This window comes from Molothrus aeneus, chromosome 19 (assembly GCF_037042795.1).
Source record: "Molothrus aeneus isolate 106 chromosome 19, BPBGC_Maene_1.0, whole genome shotgun sequence".
Taxonomy (NCBI): Eukaryota; Metazoa; Chordata; class Aves; order Passeriformes; family Icteridae; genus Molothrus; species Molothrus aeneus.
Window position 1 is genome coordinate 2,372,738 of NC_089664.1, and position 21,570 is coordinate 2,394,307.

At 47.8% G+C, this 21,570-nt stretch overlaps 1 protein-coding gene across 4 annotated transcripts in view; it reads left to right on the forward strand.

The window, feature by feature from the left end:
• CACNA1B (calcium voltage-gated channel subunit alpha1 B) overlaps nucleotides 1-21,570 on the forward strand; it is a 329,048-nt gene that overhangs the window by 211,005 nt on the left and 96,473 nt on the right. For all 4 annotated transcript variants that reach the window (XM_066562640.1, XM_066562637.1, XM_066562638.1 and 1 more), the window contains 3 exons: nucleotides 4,751-4,868; nucleotides 11,316-11,383; nucleotides 18,093-18,199. In XM_066562640.1, coding sequence (XP_066418737.1) covers nucleotides 4,751-4,868; nucleotides 11,316-11,383; nucleotides 18,093-18,199 — 293 coding nt within the window. The remainder of the gene's footprint in view (nucleotides 1-4,750; nucleotides 4,869-11,315; nucleotides 11,384-18,092; nucleotides 18,200-21,570) is intronic.

The following is a 21,570-nucleotide window of genomic DNA, read 5'->3' on the forward strand; positions in this document are numbered from 1 at the left end:
GACAGAAAAAGAATCTCAAGGGAAGCCTGTCCTGAGAGCTCTGCAGGATCAACTGCCCAGATGTGAGGCAGGTTCAGTGCTCACCTCACAGGATATTGCCCATCACGGGGGATTAAGAATTGCATAACATTTGCATAAGATTTTCCTGCTCATCAAAGGAAGGGTCAGAGACAGGTATTGCCAGGGAGCAGCTCCGGATATGAGCCCTGGCAATGTTGGTTTTGCTTTGCTTTGGGACTGGAGCTGCCTGTGGAATACTCAGCTGGAATATTTCCTGTTAGTCCTGCAGTGTGGGGGGAAGGAAAGCATGTGGATATAAGATATTTGTCTGGAATGTCAGGGGTAGGAGCTAAACCCAGCAAAAGCCATCAGCCCTGGATTAACTGTGGTCCCCCAGAGGCTCTTTGGTACCCCCTGCTCTCCCTCCATCCCACTCCTTCCCTAAACTGCAAACTCCAGCTCAGTGTTTCTTCACTCTGGGGTTGGGATCCCTTTCCAAGCTTTTCTTCCATAACCTCAGCCAGGCTGAGCAGAGCAGGATCAGTCAGAGACAGCATTCAATGTGCTGAATAAGTAAAGTTAGATACACCCTGCCTAGCCCTGTACCTTTGGAGATTCCCTGTGTAAGTTTCTCAGGCAAACCCTTCTGCCCTCTGCTTTAGCCCATTTTTATCCCAGCAGCCCTGGCTGGGTCATGGTCCTGTCCCTGGACACCCAGGATGGGTTTTGTCCACCTGGCAGCTGGCTGAGCTCAGCCTAAGCTCCCTCAGAGGAGCATCAACATTCATCTCCAGCTCCTGAGGAAGTCCTGTGAGCTGAATGCCCAGCTGTGAATAATCCAAATACACACACAAACAACATCCATGACACAGAGCCTCTGGAAAGCAGAGTTCTGTGTTAGGTACCTGTGCCCTGCTCCCCGATTTCTTCTGGAAATCCTCACAGGCTGCTGAGGCAGAGCAGAGCAGTGGGGACAGCTGGAAATGAGGGGTGGCAGTGGCAGGATGGGGACAGAGCTCTGCCTGCCCATGACACACAGAATCACTGGGTTGGAAGAGACCTTCAAGACCATCGAGTCCAACCCAGCCCCAACCCCTCAGCTCAACCCTGGCACCCAGTGCCACATCCAGGCTTTGTTAAACACACCCAGGGATGGGGACTCCACCACCTCCCTGGGCAGCCATTCCAGAACTTTATCACTCCTTCTGTAAAAAACTTTTTCCTGATACCCAACCTGAATTTCCCTTGGTGCAGCTCGAGGCTGTGTGCTCTGGTTGTGTCAGTGCTGCTGGAGAAAGAGCCCAGCCCCAGCTGAGCACAGGCACCTTTCAGGAGCTGTGAGAGTGATGGGGGCAGCCCTGAGTCTCCTTTGCTCCAGGCTGAGCACCCCCAGCTCCCTCAGGGCTTCCTCACAGGGTTTGTGTTCCCAGCCCCTCTCCAGCCTCGCTGCCCCCTCTGGATGTGCTCCAGGTCCTCAATGTCCTTCCCAACCTGAGGGGCCAGAGCTGGGCACAGCACTCAGGGTTTGGCCTCAGCAGTGCCAGTGTGTGCCCGTGGGTCAGTGCAGAGCACCCTGGAGCTGCTGGCACTCAGCCTTCCCTCAGGCACCTCCCTTGCACTGCAGCCCCTGGAAGCAGCACAATCCTGTTCCTGCTCCTCTCTCACCCTTAACCTGCTCATTATTCCATTAACATTTCACAACAGCTCTTGACAGCTGCTTTATTCCATCACCTGCTGGCCCCTCAGTATTAAACAGGGAGATGCACTCCAAATGGTCATTTGGGGCAGCTGAGGGCAGTTTGGAGCCTGGGGAATAACAAAAGCAATCAAAATACACACACAAACATCATCCCTGAGCACAGAGCCTCTGGAAAGCAGAGTTCTGTGTTAGGTACCTGTGCCCTTGCTCCCAAGCCCTCTTTGCCTGTGCCTCTCCCTCTGCAGTGCTGTCCTTCCCTCTCCTCAGCAAAAATTCCTTGCAGCATCCCTAAAGAGACCTGAGAGAGCAGAAGGAATTTCATTAACTGCTTGAGGACAGAGCCAGCAGATCCTGGATCCTTCAGGCTGCTCCCTAATTACTTTAGTAATTCCTGCAGCTGATGGGTGACAGTGGGAAGGACACCAGCTCCTCCTTCCAGGGCCTCAGGGAGCATCCTCAGCTTCTCCAGGCAGGCTGCTCAGTTTAGATTATTTATCTCTCTGCAAAAGCCCCATAAAACATCTCTTTTTTTAAACTTGATCTTTTTGTTCCACTCTTCCACTCCTAAATAATCCAAAAGTTGGATTTTGAACCCAGACCCTGCTGCACTTAGTCATACCTGCAAATCCTGGTCTTCTGCTTGGAAATAGAAGAGTTCCCAGTGGTTGCCCTTTCCATGAATATTTGTGTGATCAGAAATCACTTTATGGCTATTCCCAAAAAGCAGGAGCAGCTGTGAATTCATGGAAATTCTGTGAAGGCACATTTGTGGACAATACTCGGCATAATTGAGTGGCAGATTGGAAAGCCCAAAGCCCTGTTTCATATTCTGTGGTGCAAATCCAGAGTAGCTCCAGCACTGTTGGGTCTGAATCCTGATTTTGGAATTATTTGAGGCTGAATTGTGCATTTGGGAGAGGAGCTGGTGTCTGCACTGGGTGTCCTTGTGTCTGGAGTTGCTCTTGCCCAGTGCTGTCATCAGCACCATCCCTGCAGCCAGAAATTTCCTCTCTCTCAGCAGCTGCCAGCCAGGCTGGAGTTTGCAGCTTGGAATTTGCAGTCATTCCAAGCATCCTGCACATGGAACTCCATTACTAGAGCATACTTATGGCTTAGCACTTTTTATCTTCTTTTTGTTTTGTTTTTTTGGGTTTTTTTTTGGTTGTGTTTTTGTTTGTTTTGGGGGTTTTTTGTGGTTTTTATTTTGATTTTTTTCGATTTGTTTTTGTTTTGTTTTGTTTTTTGTGTTTTGGTTTTGGGTGTTTTGTAATTGTATTAACAAAAAGAAAAGTTAAGTTGTTAAAAGAATAGTAACCAGGAGCCAGTTATTTTTAGTCAATTTAATACTACATGTTTTGGTTTTAAATTATAAATTCAAGTCAAAATTAAAAGAAAAATAGGAACTGTTTATTATGAAATGAATTTATTTGTTTTATACATTTAACTCCTGGATACTATGAAAGATTAAGTCCTTTTAAGTTTATTGCTTTTAGACTGTTCAGAGCCAATTTTTTAAAGTTAACTGTCAGAATAATTGACTCCCCAAAGCAGCTTTCAGTTTAGGAAAAAATTCAATTAGTTTTTTTTGGTAATCAGTTACCTGGAAACTCTGTTTTGAATGATTTACCCAGCAGTTATCAAAATTGGACACATTTAAATAACTTGTTCCTTTTTCAATAGTTTTAAATTTTTTTTACTTGTTTGTATCTTATGTTGTGAAGTATTTACCTTTTGCAAGTCCATTTAAACTTTGACACTTTTTCCCTTGCTTTTGTAAAAAATAAACTGGCAGATTTTTTTCCCTTTCACCTACTAAACCCAAAGACAACTTCCTGTTTAGCAACTGGATTTTCACATCCCAATGTTTCATGCACTAAAAGTGGTCATTGTTTGGCTCTGCCAGGGCAGGCAGAGGGTGTGCTGATGTGCCCAGAATTCCAGATTTCGCTGAAGAAATGAACACCAGACAATTCAGACTGGTGCCAAATGAGTATTTAGCGTTCCTCACAGGGTTTGTGTTCCCAGCCCCTCCCCAGCCTCGCTGCCCCCTCTGGGTGTGCTCCAGGTCCTCAATGTCCTTCCCAAGCTGAGGGCCCAGAGCTGGGCCCAGCACTCAGGGTTTGGCCTCAGCAGTGCCAGTGTGTGCCCGTGGGTCAGTGCAGAGCACCCTGCTGTGGGTGCCACCTCTCAGGAGCTGTGGATGAGGTGACCCTTTCTGTGAGTGCCCTTCCTGTGAGTGACCTGTGAGTGACCTGTGAGTGACCCTTCCTGTGAGTGCCCTTCCTGTGAGTGCCCTTCCTGTGAGTGACCTGTGAGTGCCCTTCCTGTGAGTGCCCTTCCTGTGAGTGACCTGTGAGTGACCCTTCCTGTGAGTGACCCTTCCTGTGAGTGACCTTCCTCTGAGTGACCTTCCTCTGAGTGACCCTTTCTGTGAGTGACCCTTCCTGTGAGTGACCCTTCCTGTGAGTGACCCTTTCTGTGAGTGACCCTTTCTGTGAGTGCCCTTTCTGTGAGTGACCCTTCCTGTGAGTGACCCTTTCTGTGAGTGACCCTTTCTGTGAGTGCCCTTTCTGTGAGTGACCCTTCCTGTGAGTGACCCTTCCTGTGAGTGACCCTTTCTGTGAGTGACCTGTGAGTGACCTTCCTGTGAGTGACCCTTCCTGTGAGTGACCCTTACTGTGAGTGCCCTTCCTGTGAGTGCCCTTCCTGTGAGTGACCTGTGAGTGACCCTTCCTGTGAGTGCCCTTCCTGTGAGTGACCTGTGAGTGACCCTTCCTGTGAGTGACCCTTCCTGTGAGTGCCCCTTCCTGTGAGTGCCCTTCCTGTGAGTGACCTGTGAGTGACCTTCCTGTGAGTGACCCTTCCTGTGAGTGACCCTTCCTGTCAGTGACCCTTCCTGTGAGTGCCCTTCCTGTGAGTGCCCTTCCTGTGAGTGACCTGTGAGTGACCTTCCTGTGAGTGACCCTTCCTGTGAATGACCTTCCTGTGAGTGACCTTCCTGTGAGTGACCCTTCCTGTGAGTGACCTCTGTGTCCCCCCTGCCCTGTGCAGATCCTGACGGGCGAGGACTGGAATGCTGTGATGTACCACGGGATAGAGTCGCAGGGCGGTGTCCATTCCGGAATGTTCTCCTCCATCTACTTCATCGTGCTCACCCTGTTTGGGAACTGTATCCTTCCATCCTTGGTGCCACAGTCCTGCCCACTGTCACGCTAGGGCAAGTGAGTTGTGATGGTTCATTTCCAGATCCCAAAAGTGCACAAGACAAACAGCAGGGGACTGGCAGTTTAATCACAACAAATGCACCTTTATTGAGGGCCAACAGCAAATGCCATTGATTGCAAGGGATCAGAAAAAGGGAATAAAGGATAGAAAGAAAAAGGGGGGAAGAGGAATAGAGCTACCAACTATGGGAATATTACCAATATAACCCCATGGGACGTGCCTGAGCTTGTCTGGCCCTTGAACCAAACAGCAGCACTGTGGTGTTTCACCCCACAGACACTTTTGCCTGGCTGGGTGTGTGGTGTTTCACCCACAGACACTTTTGCCTGGCTGGGTGTGTGGTGTTTCACCCACAGACACTTTTGCCTGGCTGGGTGTGTGGTGTTTCACCCCACAGACACTTTTGCCTGGCTGGGTGTGTGGTGTTTCACCCCACAGACACTTTTGGCTGCCTGGGTGCTGCAGCTGAGCACGTGGGGACAAGTCCAGGCCTGCAGGAGCTCTGGTGGTGCTGGGATGGAGCTTCCCCCCATAACAGGGGCTGCTGTCAGGTTTCCCTCTGTGGAGAAGCTTTAAGGTGATGGTGAAGGAAAGGAGTCGGTTCTGATGGAGGGTTTGGATCCAGAGCTTTATTCTGGCCCTCGGGCCTCTGAATGCAGCACCAGCTCCAACAGAACTCCCTGAGCCCGTGGCTGCTGCTCCTTTAACCCCGGGGAGAGGGGCAGGGAAGGGGCAGGGAGCCACCAAGCAGGGACAGGAGGGGAGGGACAAAGGGACAAAGGACACCTGGATGGCCCAATGCCCCCCAGGGACAGAGGGCATCCTTTGGATCTGCCAATCACTCAGTGCCCTTCTGGAATGCCAGGACTGACAGACAGTGCTGGGAGGGGAAAGGAGAGGAGACTGACACACCTGGCAGGGAATCATCAGGGAAGGGACCTGAGGTTCTGGGGTAAACCCTGAAATCACAACACAACAACCAACGAGATGGAATCCTCATGGTCCAGGCACAGATTCGCTGTTGTCTGTGGGGGTTCACCAAAGTCCTCTCAACAGTTCCAGTTTACAGAGTCTCAATCCAAAGGAGAGGCATCTGGCCAAAAGGTGGGGAAGATCCATGGGCCATTGTGTTGAGACCCCTCAGTCTGTGGGGCAGGTGTGAGTGTGCCAGGACAAGGCACCATTTATCAGAACCTGTGGGGCAGGTGTGAGTGTGCAAGGACAAGGCACCATTTATCAGAACCTGTGGGGCAGGTGTGAGTGTGCAAGGACAAGGCACCATTTATCAGAACCTGTGGGGCAGGTGTGAGTGTGCAAGGACAAGGCACCATTTATCAGAACCTGTGGGGCAGGTGTGGGTGTGCAAGGACAAGGCACCATTTATCAGAACCTGTTCAAAGCAGTGTTCTGTGAAGGCACAGTGAGCACACCTGCAAACAATCACAAAACATCCAGAAAACGTCCACCTCAGCCAGGCCAGAGCTCCTGCTGGGGTCTTCAGGGTCCTTGTGATGATCATGAGGCAAATGAAGGAAATTCTGGACCGTCTCTCAGACCCACACTGCTGGAAATCCCCATTTTTCCCTCAATTCTCACAGCTTCAGCCTTTAAAAGCCAAATTATTGCCATGGCTTTGCTCCTGACAGCACTGGAGGTGAGTTGTTCAACTTGGTGTCGCTTTTCTTATGGCAACGTCAGAATTTTTCATTTCATTTAAAAGAATTTCATTTTAATTGTTGTGTTTTGCCTTGAAAATGTTCTATTAAGAGTTAATTTAGATTGTGGGAGAAGTAATTGAGGGCAGGTCAGAGCAGGACCTTGAATATCTTCACAAACAGTTTGTTTTTAGCCAGGGGAGGATTGAGATGGGTTTGGTGGAGGTGAGTAGGTGATGGTGGAGATGAAGCTCCATTCTCTTGGTGCCTTTGTCTAGGGCACCTTAACCAGCTGGGCTGTCCCAAATGCTCAGAATTATCTCATTTCCACATTTAATTTAATTCTGGATCTTGGGTTTCAGCTTCTGGGAGTGTTCAGTGCTCCAAGCCTTGGCACATGAAGTGTCTGGTTTGTTCTTCTGAGAGATGGAAATCTCTCGAGGGTAGCAAGAAACTGGGAGCTTTCATCCCCCAGTGTCCCAGGGTGTTTGCTGGGGAAGGGATGGTGTGTCCCAGAGGTCCAGGGTGGCAGGGACAGAGTAACACAGGATGGGATTTGGGAAAGGAGGCTGTATTTTATATATATTTTATATTTTATACACAAACAAGCAAAGCAGCTCCCTGATGGAGCAGCTGGGTGTGAGGAGGAGAGCCAGGAGGGCAGAGGGGCTGTGGTGGCCCCGTCCCTGTGCCAGTGGTGGCCAATGCTCTGTGACAGTGCCAGCACCAGGCAGCCACAGCGTCACTGGTGTGAGGACACAGCCCTGAGCTGCACCAGGGAGGGTTAGGCTGGATCTTAGGGAGAAGTTCTTCCCAGAAAGAGTGGTTGGGCAGTGAAGGGGCTGCCCAGCGGGGTTTGGAGTCCCCATCCCTGGAGTTTAAGGAAAGATTGGATGTGGCTCTGGGTGACAAGGTGGTGTCGGGTCTAGGTTGGACTTGATCTCAAAGGGCTTTTCCAGCCTGGTTAATTCTGTGATTGTGTGAATCTGTGATTGATTCAGTGACTGATCCTTTGATTGTATGATTGATTCTGTGATTGATCCTGTAATCCTGTGGTTCTCTGATTCTGTGACTCATTCTGTGATTGATTCTGTGATTGATCCTGTAATCCCGTGATTCTGTGACTCATTCTGTGATAGATTCTGTGATTGATTCAATGGCTGATTCTGTGATTGATTCTGTGATTGATTCTGTGATCTGTGGCTGCAGCCACAAGCTGTGTGGATCCAGAGGGAGCATCCCTAAAACAGGAAACCCAGGAATTGTGGCTGAGCTGAGGCAGCCCAGGCTGCTTTGTTTGTTCTGCCAAGTGGGATGAGAATGCCCCAAAGTGGGATGGGAACATCCCAAAGTGGGATGGGAACGTCCCAAAGTGGGATGGGAACGTCCCAAAGTGGGATGAGAAATGTCCCAAAGTGGGATGAGAGCTCCCAGTGCTGCTGCTCCACCCAGGAGCTCCCATGAGGATTTCCTGGCCTTCTCACTGGTTACAGTCCCAGCATTCCTCTTTTCCTTGGAGTCTTGTTTGGGCTGGAGATGCAGGAGAAGGGGAGGGGTGAACTGGGGGAAATGCTGGGGCTCAGGACAGACTTCCTGCAGAAATGGGCTGCTCCAGCTGGACTGGAGGGGACGGAAGGTGCCATCGGTGCCATTGGTGCCCATGGGTGGCACAGCAGTGCTCCAGCCCTTTGCCTTGGCTGGAATTCTGTCCTGCACGATGAGGAGCAGGGAGAGGAAGAGCAAAGCAGGCAGTGGGAGCTGTGCCTGTCACATGAGTGTCCCCAGGGATTTATTCCATTCCTGGAGGGGCTGTGGCAGTGATGCTCAGACATCTCCTCACAGCAGCCAGCACGGCCCTTCCAGAAACACCAGGCTCTGCAAAACTGGGTCAGAGGAGAGCAGGGAGGGAGGGAGAGCTCGAAATCCTCTGGGCTTGGCGTTTGGAAATGAGATTAAGCAGTAATCAGGCTCGACAGCACAGCTGAGGGAGGGACTTTGCACCTCCGAGCTGCTGAGCTCCAGCGTTCCTGAGGAACGGGGCACGAATTCCCTTCCTCACCTTGAGTTCAGAGGGAGCCTCTCCCTGCTCCTTTGGCTTCCAGTGCCAGGGAAAGAGCAGGGCATGGTCAAGAGGAGGGGATCTGCTGCCCCTGCCATGGATTTGGGATTTGGAGAGTGGGAACCTCACCCACCTTCTCCCTAAATCTCATCAGGTGCAGCTCTCTTGTTTTCCCTTCTGCTGCTGAGGGGATCCAGGGCTGTTTTTCCTGAGTTCCTCCAGACATCTCCAATGCCTCTTCCATGCCCTTTGCCCACAGCTCCCTGCTGGTGGCTCCTTGAGCTCCTTGAGACATCACTGGGTGTTGAGGAAGGAAGGAGGATTTGCCAGGTGTGGTTCTTTCATCCTCCCTGAGTCCTTCAGGTTGGGATGAGTTTGCTGCAGGTGAGGTTCTGTGAGCACAGAGAGGGAGAAATTTTCTTTTTCATGGCAAGGAAAAGATTGTTTTTCTAAGTGGGAAGTGTCTCATGTTAGGTTTCCATTTCCGGAGAGTCTGTGTGGAACCAGAGATGGTTTAATGAAAGTTTTATGATTAAAGTAACAACAGGATTTGGCCCATTTTCCAGGAAATTACACCATGCCTGGGCTCACTGTTATTCACTTAATTGATAAATTGAGGCATCTGTTGAGACAATAAAAAAGAAGGAAAAAAAACTCCAAGAAAAACTGCAGAGGAGCCTGAGAAGAAAAGCAGGAACTGCCTGGAGGATGCTGCCCTTCCCTGGCCCTCAGGTGCCAGGCAGGAGATGGTTCCTGGCTCCAGGCTCATCCAGGTTACACAGCCTGAGGCAGAGCCTGCAGTTGGGGAGAAATTCGGGAATCCCCCAGGCCTGCAGAGAGGACTGAGGGACCTTTTTTGGGGCAGAAACACCCGAGTCTGCCAGACTGTGTCTGCTTGGAAATGGATCAGGCCAGGCTGATCTGATAAAAAGAAATTAATTCCATTTCCAGGGGTTGCCTTTGTTACATGATCCACTTCCAGAGGGTGTGGGAGGCGGGGGGAGGGAGGCAGTTGTCCTGCTGAGACATTTATTCCCTGACAGGAGGCTTGGAAGTGTTTCCAGACTGTTGGAAGCACCCCAGAGGAAAAAAACCCAAACACCCAGCACAGCCCAGGGGTGCCCTCAGCCCCCCATCCTCAAAGGAGATGGGAGAATTGATGTCTTGGTAAAGGAGAAATGTGGCTCACTTGTGCTGCCCTCCCAGGAGGGGTTTCTGCCTTCCCCCGTCACCAGCCTCAGCCCAGGCCTGCCCTTGCCCTCCCAGCCCACAGCTCAAGGCAGGGAACAGCAAATCCCAGGATGGTTTGGGTTGGAGGGGAGCTCAGAGATCACCCTGCCATGGCAGGGACACCTCCCACTGTCCCAGGTGCTCCCAGCCCTGCCCAGCCTGGCCTTGGGCACTGCCAGGGATCCAGGGGCAGCCCCAGCTGCTCTGGGCACCCTGTGCCAGGGCCTGCCCACCCTCCCAGGGAACAATTCCTAATTCCCAATGTCCCATCCAGCCCTGCCCTCTGGCAGTGGGAGCCATTCCCTGGGCCCTGTCCCTCCATGCCTTGTCCCCAGTCCCTCCCCAGCTCTCCTGGAGCCTCCTGCAAACACCTGGCTTAGTTTCCTAAAGCTCCTGCAGTCCTTTCAGTGGGTTTATGAACCATTCCCCTGCACATTCCTACCTGGAGGAGCAAACAGAGCTCTGCAGTGAGTGACTCTCTGTCCCCAGGTGATGTGCAAGTGTCAAACACATTTTCTCCTCTCCTTTGGGACAGTGGTTTTGCTGTGTTTTGCTCTGCTTGCCCTCCTTCCCTGTGCAAAGGCAGCTGATTTATGGCTACTCTGGGGCTGTTTTGCAGCCACAAGGCTGGAATAACAACAATAAACTTAGCAAAAGCTCAAATCATTAAGTGGAAAAATGAAAGTAAAAGAGGAATAAATAATTCCAGGCCAGTGTTCTGTCTCAGGGATGGGATGCAGAGCTCTGCTGAGAGGCCTGGGCTGGTGTGGGCACTGCCCTGGCTTAGCTGGGCTCTGGGCTGGGCTTAGGGGCTGCTGAGCTCTGTGTGGGGCTCAGCATGGCTGGGGTGCCCCAGTGCCACCCTGACTCCAGTGAGATAAGCCAGGATGGTTTCCTCCCAGCAGCAATGACCTGAGATTCACTTTTCCATGCTCTCCGTGGCGCTTTATACAGCTCTGTGTGTATAAAAATGTAAATGTTGGCTTAAAATGACCCATTTCCTGCAGCTCCACTGGTTGTCCTTTTAAACAAGAGGGGGAAATGAGGCTGAAATCTGCATGAGGGGAAAATGAGGCTGAAATCTGCATGAAGGGAAAATGAGGCTGAAATCTTCATGAGGGGAAAATGAGGCTGAAATCTGCACTTCTGGGCTGGAGGGGTGGAAAACCAGGGGCTGTGGTGCCTCTGGGGGCAGCAGGAGGTCCCACCCTTCCCCTCTGATGGGGTGACACCCCTCAGGTCCTGTCCCCTCTGCAGAGGGGTGCTGGGGACACAAATGTGTGTCCAGCCCTGCTGGGCCAGCTCTGGGCAGGGTGGGTGAGCTGGGAATGGTGGCAAAGCTTCCAGAGATCAATCCATAGAACACAAAATGGGGAAAGAGGGGCAGCAGGGAGGGAATGATTGCTCCTGTGCTATGTGAAGAGCTTTTCCTTAGCTGCTCCCACAGATACTCTCCTGAACGTCTTCTTGGCCATCGCTGTGGACAACCTGGCCAACGCCCAGGAGCTGACCAAGGTAGGTGGGACATTGCATTTTATTATGAATTCCAAAGCAAGGGTGACCCCCTGAGCTGTCCCCTGGAGCCCTGGGGTGCCTGAAGGAGCTGGGACAAAGGCCAGATGGAGTTAAAGGGAATAAAGAGGAGATTTATTGAAGGACCTTCAAAGGCCACGCCCTGGCAGCACCCAGATGGCTCCACGATGGGAGGAAAAGGGAGCTTGGTCATGAGATCTCACATTTTTATCAGTTCTGCTCCATTTGCATCTTGCAGTTCATTGTCCCATTCCAGCTTTAGCCCCTGCAGTCCCACCCTGCTTGTTTTTCTCTCTCCAGCCCACGGGGTTTGTGCTCTTGGGCTGAGATTTGGGTCATTTGTCCTTGGTGCCCAGCTGGAGCAGGAATTGTTTTGTCTCCCTGCTCTGTGCACAGAGCTCAGCATCCCCTGATGTGAAGCCCAGACCCACCCACTAAAGCAGCACAGAATGTGAAAAATAGAAAATCTAAAACCTGAGGCATCACCTGCTGCCCCTCAGGTGACCAGTTTGCACTGCAGAGAGGTTTATTCCCCTTCAGCTTTCTTTATTTTTGGTTGCAGTGAATATTTTGTATTTGCTTTATCCCAGGGTGGGCATTGCTCATCTCACATTTTCTGTTTCCAAGAGCAGAGGAGAAGCAATTAACAGTTTTTTTGGCTGATTGGAAGCTCAGACAGGAGCAAATTCAGGCTTTGTGGTGCTGCTTTTTCCCCTCTGGTGACCAGCTTGCACTGCAGAGAGGTTTATTCCCCTGCAGGTTTCTTTATTTCAACTTGCAGGGAATATTTTGTGTTTAGTTTGGTCTCACACTTTGTGTCCTTTACCTTGCTGAGGTTGGTGATGGATTAAAGAATTAAAATTTTCCAATCAGCTCCAGGCAAAACAATTTGCAGAGGCTGTTGTGAGCACTCAGGGGAGATGTTGGGAGATTCCTGCCTCTCCTCAGATGTAAGAGAAGTCAGAGGCACAAAGCCAGGTCCTGGCAGGGGATGGCAGTGACAGGATGGCAATGACACTGGTGTGACTTTTCTGGATATGGACACAGATTTCTGTTGGAAAATGTTTACACTGAGAACAGCTCAGCCAGGGTTGTGCAGGAGGATTGTGACTGTTGCCCTTGGTGTTTGGGTTATTACACAATTTTGATTTCTTGGCATATCTGGTGGATTTATGAGGAGATTTGAAGGGATTTTTGCACATTTTTAGCTTTTCTCACCCATTCCTGTGCTGCTGCCATCAGCAGCAGTCACAGTGACCTGCTGGGGCACAGGCAGCAGTGTCCCCATTGGGGTGGTTGTGTTTTAAAACTTGAATTTCTTTCCTCCTGCCAGTGGCTGAGCTCTCTGCCCACGTGCTGAGGCAGCAGCAGGCACAGGTGGTTTTTAGTTTTAAGGAAAGGAAGGAGCTGGAGCAGCCTGGGACAGTGGGAGGTGTCCTGGGTGGGTTTGAGGTCCTTGCACCCCAAACCATCCCATGGAATTGTTCAAAAGCCACACAGATGTGGTGCTCAGCGTTGGTGCTGAGCTCTGGGGGTGGATCTGGCACTGCTGCACTCGAGCTTTCCCAACATTTTTGGCTCTTTGGGTCCCCAGTGCAGCTCCACACTTGAGGGACACGGAGATTTCCCCATTTCCCACCCTCCTCCAGCTGCTGCAGAGCAAACCAGCCAAAGGTTCCCCTCAAAAACCACATCCCTGCTGTGGCTGAGCTGCTCTCTCATCTCCCCTTTTCCTGCAGGAATGGCTCCAGCTTTTCTGGAGCTTTCTCCCAACAAACCCTCCAAACAGCCTGGTGGCTCCTGGGTGAAAAATATTTTTTATTATTATAAATATTTATAATAAATATAAATAATTTATAATAAATATTATAAATAATTATATAATTATAAATAATTATATAGTTATTATATAGTTATAAATAATTTTAATAAATATTTTTATTATTATAAATAATCTTATAAAAATTTTAATTGTAATAAAAAATTTCATTACAAGTACTTTTAATAAATAATTTTATTATTATGAATAGATTTATTATAAATATTTTGTTATAAATAATTTTATTATAAGTAATTTTTATTATTATAAATAATTTTTATTATTATAAATAAAATTTTATAAATTTTTATTATTTTATTTTTGTCCCAATTCTGTGTTCTGCATCCCTTAAAATGCTGCTCATGGCTGTCTTTATTGGCTCTCTGTTGTTTTGGGCGTTTTTCCTTTTATTATTTTTTTTTAATGGGAATTTTCCCCCTTTCAGCAGCTCAGCTGTTTCTGTGCTCACAGAAATCTTCAGCCTGGAGGCAAAGATCCTCCCAGATTTATGGGCATCCCTTGCACGTGCTAAGAGGGGAGATGAGGCCCAGCACAATTCTTGGATAATGAAGCTCATCCTCCTTCTTTTTTAATCCTTTAAGTGCTTTCTTGTGAATATTTCAGCAGCTGACAGGGAGGGTTAGAAACCTGACTTTGGGGATGTTTATAAAGTCTAATTAAATATTGATGGATTCAACAGCATTGCCAAATCATAAAGCTTCTCCAAAAACTCTCTTGGGGATTTTTTTTTTGTTTAATTTTATTTATGATCCCCTCCCCCAAATCACTGGGGCTTTCAAAACAAGAGGAAAAAGCTAAAATTCAATTAGACACATACCTGGAGAATGAGGGGTTTCCTGCTGAGTAAATATGATCATGCAAGCCCCAAAAATGGCCCAGAGATACAAGGAAGTTACTCAGGAGTCAGTTGGTCCCAGGAGACTCTCCTGACATTTATTCTGTGAAATTAATTGAGATCAGTGCTGAATTTAATGTGGGAGAAGCAGGAGCAATTGAAATCGCCTCTGTTTAGGGAAGGCAGAAAACTTCTCTGCCTCAGGACTGGAACATCTTAACTTTCCCCACTTCTGGATGCTAATTTGGATTTCTTTATGTGGCATTTGGGCCATTTCTGGGCTCTGTGACCTGTAAGAGGAGCTCTCAGAGCTGGGGCTATATTTAACTGCAGCTTGATCATCCTGTGGCTGGTACAGAACTCACCAGTGCTTAGGAATGACTCATTTTGGGGGGGGGGGAAAATAAATAATCACCACCTTTGCTTTCAATCTATAAAAAATCTGCTCCCAGCTCCCTCTCCTGCTCTTCCTGTTCTGGTCTTGCCCTGACTCAAACTCTGCCACCTGATTTTTAATGATTCCTGAGAACTCTTCTCAATCCCTTTGGATTCCCTCACCTTTAGGGGTTTCTTTTATATATTGACAGGTTTTTCTTCCTGTTCACTTATTCAGAGCAGAATTTACAATTGTCCCCAGAATTTGCTTTTCAGATCTCTCTGCTGGTCATGCAGAATGTCTCTGGTGACATCCAGCAGCTCCTGCTTCATCCTCACTAAACTGGAGGGTAAACCCACTACAACTGAGGCTTTATTTTCATAAATATCTTCAAGCAAAAAGTGTTTTCTCATCTCTGTGCACTGCCAGTGATCCCTGAAAAAAGCAGGATATAAACATATATGAAGGATGTGGGAATTTGATATAAATTTGTATAAAATTCTTGAGGGATGCCCAGAAATTCTGGACTGAAGGGAGTGGCCAAACCCAGAGCTGAGCATCCATAAATCCCCCTCCTTCCTATGCAAAAGGCTTTAACTGGCTGGATATAGTCAAGAAAATTCACTTTTAATGATGCACATCATGATGGGTAGCCCCAAAAATGGGTTTTACTCTGTGAGAAATTGATTTAAATTAAAATTTAGACCTCTAGAAAACAGAAAGGACATGAACCAGGGATGTCCTTATGGGCAAGAGCTTTATCTCTGAAATGGGGGTGACAGTTTGAGCTGGAATTTGAAATATCAGGTAAAAAATCAACGAATTTTTGGAGTCATCTGCAATATCTGCATGGCAGGAGCCACAGAGATATTACAAAGCAAACATCTGCTGAGGGCTGGCCTCGTTGTGAGGGAGGAACAGCTGCGTTTGCTGCTCCTTCAGGATGGAAATCCAGCAGAATTGCAGAGGCACCCGGGAGAATGGAGCAGAAACCACAAATTTCAAAGAGGTTTTAAAACCTGCACCTGGTGCTTTAGGGGCAGAGAAAGAAAAATCAGCAGCCTTTGGTTTTTAAGGATGCTGGAGATCCCTCAAAGGAAGAAATAATTTGAATTTACCTGGAGGATGAAAGGAAAACCTGAAAGATTTTTTACTTGGGGTGTTATTCCTTATAAAATTTGTGTCCTGAGGATAACATTTCTGCTGCATTGGTGATGGGCACAGTTAATTTTTTATTTTTTTTTAATTAAAAAAATAAAACAGGAGCTGCTGTGGGATTTGTGTGGGAAAGAGAATTTGTGTTGGAACCACTCTGGGATATTTTGTTCTTGCTGAGCAGCGACCCCACAGAGTCCAGTGGGAAAAACCGGGGGGCACAGGGACCTGGGGACACACAGCTGGGACAGGGTGTGCGGACAGGGTGAGAACATCTGTCTGTCCCAGTCCTGCTCCATGGAGGGAGCTCTGCTGCCCTGGGGATGGCAAAACCCAGGGTGGGAAATGTGGAATTCATTCCTTTCTCTTTTTCCTCCCCAAATACACTGAATTTATCCCAATCCGTGGGTGCTTTGCTGCTTTCCCACCCCAGCAGGGTGAAAGGACAGGGGGGTGTCAGCTGGGGCTGAGCTGGGGGCCAGGATTAATCCAAACACCCTTGGTTTGCAACGAGCTCCCAGAGCTTTGATAAATTGCAATTTGGCATAAAATAAAAATAAAATACTGGAAATTATGGGGAAAAAAAATCCATAAAATACTGGAATTTGGCAGCTGAGAAATACTGACTTTGTATAATTGCTCAGCAGGTCTTTTATGCAGGCCTGGTTATAGACTTGCAAATATTTGCAAAGGGAAAAAAAGAAAAAAAAAGAAGAAATTTATATGGTAACGATTTTTAAATCAATTTTCCATAATTTTTTTCCTTCTGAAGGAGAAAAATAAAACAGTTTCCAAATGAGTTCAGTGGAAGCAAATAGCACCAAAGGCAGAGCGAGGAGCTGTTTATGCAGATGGAATTCAGGGTGGATAAATCTCTATAATTTCCTATTCCAAAGCTGGAGATCTGTCTGCTCTCATTATTTTAATCCTGACTGCTTGCAGCAGCAGCCTGGAGAGCAGAGGCAGACCTGAGCATTCCATGGAGTTTGACAGAAGAACCTGTGGCTCTCTCAGTGTGGTTTTCTCTGGATTTGTGAGATGCTGGTGATGCTACCAGAACTCTGTGCTTACCCTGCCATGATTTGACTTTATTTTGGTTAGGAAATTCCAGCAAAGTGACTTTGGTCACCACTGAAGGGGAACCAGGTTGTTTCCTTGGGTTTTGCTGTTGCCTCAATGTTTAAGATCCTTAAATTTTAAATTTTTGAAATTAATTTTTGTAATTTTTTAAAATTAAGATCCTTAACTTTGAGTTTTAGTGGTGCTTTTCATGTTGGGTAGGAAGAGAGAAATCCCAGGTACAATTTTCAGCGGTTGAAAATCCTCATGAGCCAGGGATATGCAGGAAGCAGGAGCAGAACCCTTTGCTCCACAAACTACATTTAATATGGTTCTTTTTTTGTTTTCTGAGTCCTCAGGGATCTGGGTGGGTGTGAATAACTGATGGGAGCAGGACCATCCCAAATCCATCATTTTTTATTATTGTTTCAGAAAAGTCCCCTTGGCAGGAGGTCAGGGAGGATTTAGGAGCCCGTGCAGGTGTTCCAGCAGGACATTGGCCTTAGAGGGTTGTTCCACACACAGCTCTGGGATAAATGGGGAATTCCACCTGGAATTCTCCCATCCCTGCTCCCTCAGAATCTCCTTCACCAGTGCTGTGTTCTGAGAGGAGACCCAGCAGAGCCAAGAACGTTTGTGAGGGTAAAAAACCCTCTTGACCAAACCTTGCCATTCTCACCTCAACCTGCACCAGACTGGGGGCTCCTTGCAAGAAAATCTGCCCTCAATTGAAATTCCTGTGTCCTTCCAGCCCTAAATTGAAATTCCTGTGTCCTTCCAGCCCTAAATTGAAATTCCTTGCAGCCCTAAATTGAAATTCCTGTGTTTTAGAAGCCCTAAATTGAAAATCCTGTGTTTTAGAAGCCCTAAATTGAAATTCCTGTGTCCTCGCTGCCCTAAATTGAAATCCCTGTGTCCTTGCAGCCCTAAATTGAAATTCCTTGCAGCCCTAAATTAAAATTCCTGTGTTTTAGAAGCCCTAAATTGAAATCCCTGTGTCCTTGCTGCCCTAAATTGAAATTCCTGTGTCCTCGCTGCCCTAAATTGAAATCCCTGTGTCCTTGCAGCCCTAAATTGAAATTCCTTGCAGCCCTAAATTGAAATTCCTGTGTCCTTGCAGCCCTAAATTGAAATTCCTGTGTTGTAGAAGCCCTAAATTGAAATCCCTGTGTCCTTGCAGCCCTAAATTGAAATTCCTTGCAGCCCTAAATTGAAATTCCTGTGTCCTTGCAGCCCTAAATTGAAATTCCTGTGTTTTAGAAGCCCTAAATTGAAATCCCTGTGTCCTTGCAGCCCTAAATTAAATAGGGAGTCCTTGAACAGGGAGTCCTTGCAGCCCACCAGTGGCAGCACCACACTCCAGAGGAGCTCTGCTTGTTGTTATTCCATGATTTATTCCCTGTTTTCTCTTGTTTTTGTGCCCCAGGACGAGGAGGAGATGGAGGAAGCCACCAACCAGAAGCTGGCCCTGCAGAAGGCCAAGGAGGTGGCAGAAGTGAGCCCCATGTCAGCAGCCAACATCTCCATAGCTGCGTAAGCACCTTTGATTCCTTGGGAGAGCATTTCCCTTTGCATTTCACTGTCTGTCTGTCCGTCCAGCTGGAGCATCCCATGGTCTGGGAGCCCTCCTGCACCACCTCTGGCCCAATACTTCAGTGCTGAGCACTTAATTAGGAGTTTAATGAAGGATTTCTTTCAGTTTGGTGCTCTTTGCAAGGCCTCAGCTTTGAATAATTGTGTTTTAGGAGGAGTTTTGGTTTTTTTAAGGTAGATTTCACCAGGTGAAGTGTTAACATCCCACTTTGGATTTTTAATGAGGAGATGAGTTTAATGATTTTTAATGAGTTATTTCTGTGTGTGTGCACAGAAATCAATATTTTTTTAATAATCTTGAGAGTTGAAGTGCAAAGGCATTCTCTTAAATAGCTGAAAAATGGGCTTGAATTCCATTTCCTTGCTGTTTGAAAGAGCTGGGTGGAATAAAATGCTCTGGTTTGGAGGCAGGAACATCCATTTGGGATTCCCAGATGCCTGGATGAGGACAAGCACAGGCTCTGTGATACCAACACCCTTTGAGGAGAGCTTTGCCTTGGGCCCAACTTTTCCTGGCTCCTGGAGGTGCAGAAATGAGGTGTAGGTGGGAATATTTGAGGTCCAGGTTCCTGTGTTTGAGACATCCCTGGAAATATCCAAGTGTTGGATGGACTCAGAGCAGCCTGGGGTGGTGGAGGGTGTCCCTGCAGAGGCTGGGATGGGATTTAAGGTCCTTCCAACCCAAACCATTCCGTGACTCTGTTCTGGGATTCCTCACGAGGATTTGCTGAAAAGGTTCCTTGAACTCTTCTGGAATTTCAGCAGCAACACCAAAAAGTTTGGTCCTGCATTTTACTGGGAGCTGCTGATGTTTTCCAGACCCCTTTTACAGAGGGGACCTCCAAGGCTGGAGAAGCTCAAGCACAAAAAAAAAAAGAAATTTCCTGCTCAATTTACTGGAAAAATCCTGAACTGCAGCCGGATTCCTTTGGTGGAAATCTCTTTTTACTGGGACTTTAATCCACTTTAGCAAAGACAAAAGGCCAAGTGGAGCCAGTTTATTACATGTGAAGGAAAGGAATATTATTAATTTGCCTATTTTATTCTTCTTACCATTTTATTTTGTCATTACTGCAGTAATCAGTTCCTATTTATGCTCTGGCTGTTTGATAGTTTTAAATACCATTTTTTCCTTACAATTATTTTCTGGCCAGCCTTGAAAAGAAGTCAAATGAGGATAATTGCTCCTGCTCTTTGATGAATTTCTTGGTTCTGGTATTTGAAAATGCAAGATGATGATGGTGCTTATTTGCTTCTGTGTTTTGCATGGGAAGATTTCTTAGAAATTAGGAGAAAAAAACCAACTCACTTCCATGGGTTGAAATTGCTTAAAATCACCTTTTCCCATGATTTTTCACCAGGTTTTCAAAAGCACGAGGAGATTTTTGTGACAACAATTCAAAGTGAGGACAAAATTGTGGATTTTTGCTTATTTTGCCTCAAATTGAGTCTGCCCTGCCCCAAGTGTGTGAAAATTCACAGGAGCACAGTGGAAGGGATGGTTTGCACATCTCCTGACCTTGTGACACCCTGTGACATCTCCTTACCCTGCTCCACAGCCACTCACAGAGCTCTGCTTTGGGGGAAAAAAGCAACATTTAGGTCCAGGGGTTGATTCCCAAAGAGATGAGGCCCTGGAGGAGCAGGCAAGGGAGGAATCAGATTTTGGGAAGAGGGGCTGGATGGATTGGTGGCTTGTGACCCATGAGATTTAATAAATCCAACTCAAGGCAATTTTATACATAAATCCCAGAATATTCTGAGTTTGGGGAGATCCACAAGGGTCACATCCAGCTCTCAAGTGATGAACCCATAGAGGGGTGGAATGTCCATCCTCAGGGTGCTCCAGAGGGGCTTGGCAGCCCCTAAATATTGTGTAAGGGGTGCTCTACAGCCCCTAAATATTGTGTAAGGGGTGGTTTGCAGCCCTAAATATTGCAGGGGATGCTTTGCAGCCCCTAAATCTTGCTTTGCAGTCCCTAAATATTGTACAGGGGGATGGTTTGCAGTCCCTAAATATTGTATAAGGGGGTGGTTTGTAGTCCCTAAATCTTGGACAGGGGGTGCTTTGCTGCCCCTAAATATTGCAGGGAGTGGTTTGCAGCCCCTAAATCTTGTATAGGGGATGGTTTGCAGTCCCTAAATATTGTATAGGGGGGTGGTTTGTAGCCCCTAAATCTTGGACAGGGGGTGCTATGCAGCCCCTAAATCTTGTAAAGGGGATGGTTTGCAGCCCCTAAATCTTGTATAGGATGTGGTTTGCAGTCCCTAAATATTGCAGGGAGTGGTTTGCAGCCCATAAGTCTTGGATAGAGGGCGGTTTGCAGCCCCTAAATATTGTATAGGGAGGTGCTTTGCAGCCCCTAAATCTTGCAGGGTGTGGTTTGTATTCCCTAAATCTTGGACAGGGGTGCTTTGCAGCCCCTAAATCTTGGATAGGGGGTGCTTTGCTGTGCCTAAGTCCTGGCTAGGGGGTGGTCTGCAGCCTCCAAATCTTGCAGGGGGTGCTTTGCAGCCCCTAAATCTTGGACAGGAGGTGGTTTGTGGCCACCATCCCTTGGATCCTTCTCTCCAGCACTGTAGGGTTGATTTAGGGACCTTCTGGCACCCAAATCCACCCCAACACTTCATTTCTCCTGCTCTTATTCCCCACGGTGCTCTGAGGGTGGAGCAGATGTTGTGCCCATGGCAAGCCCTGGCAGATCAGATCCAGAGCTGGACATGCCAGAAGTGCTGGGTGTTCTTAAAAATGGGATTTTTGGGAAATGGAAAGATCACCAGAACCCAAAACTTGGGTACAAAGAATCCAATCCCTGTAGGATTCAGTGAGCAAGGCCTGGGAAAACTGGGATTGAGCTCCTGCAAAGGTGGCTCTACCCAATCAATTTATATTTGTACTTTCCCCTAAGGAATATTTTTTTTTTAGTTTTCTAGTTTAACATTATTTTCCCAACCTGTGGAAATGGATTTCTGTAACAGCAGGCATCGATGGCATGGATGGATGTTCTGAAAACATTGATATTTTATATTTTCCCTGCCTGCATCAGTCCAAACAGGTGGTGGCAGAGAACACCATGACTTGGATTTTCTTGATCACGATGTTCACGTTCCCAGTGTCCCCACAGAGGTGACAAAGCTGTCCCTGGGCTGAGCCTGCTCAGGACTCACGTTGGCTGTGCTGTCTCAGGGCTCAGGTGCTGTTTTCCTCCCTGCCCTTGCCAGTCCTGCTCCCAGCACTGACTGTGGCTCCCCTAAAGCTCCTTCCAGCCCTTCCCACGGGGTTGCATCCTCCACCTCTGGCATTTTTCCCC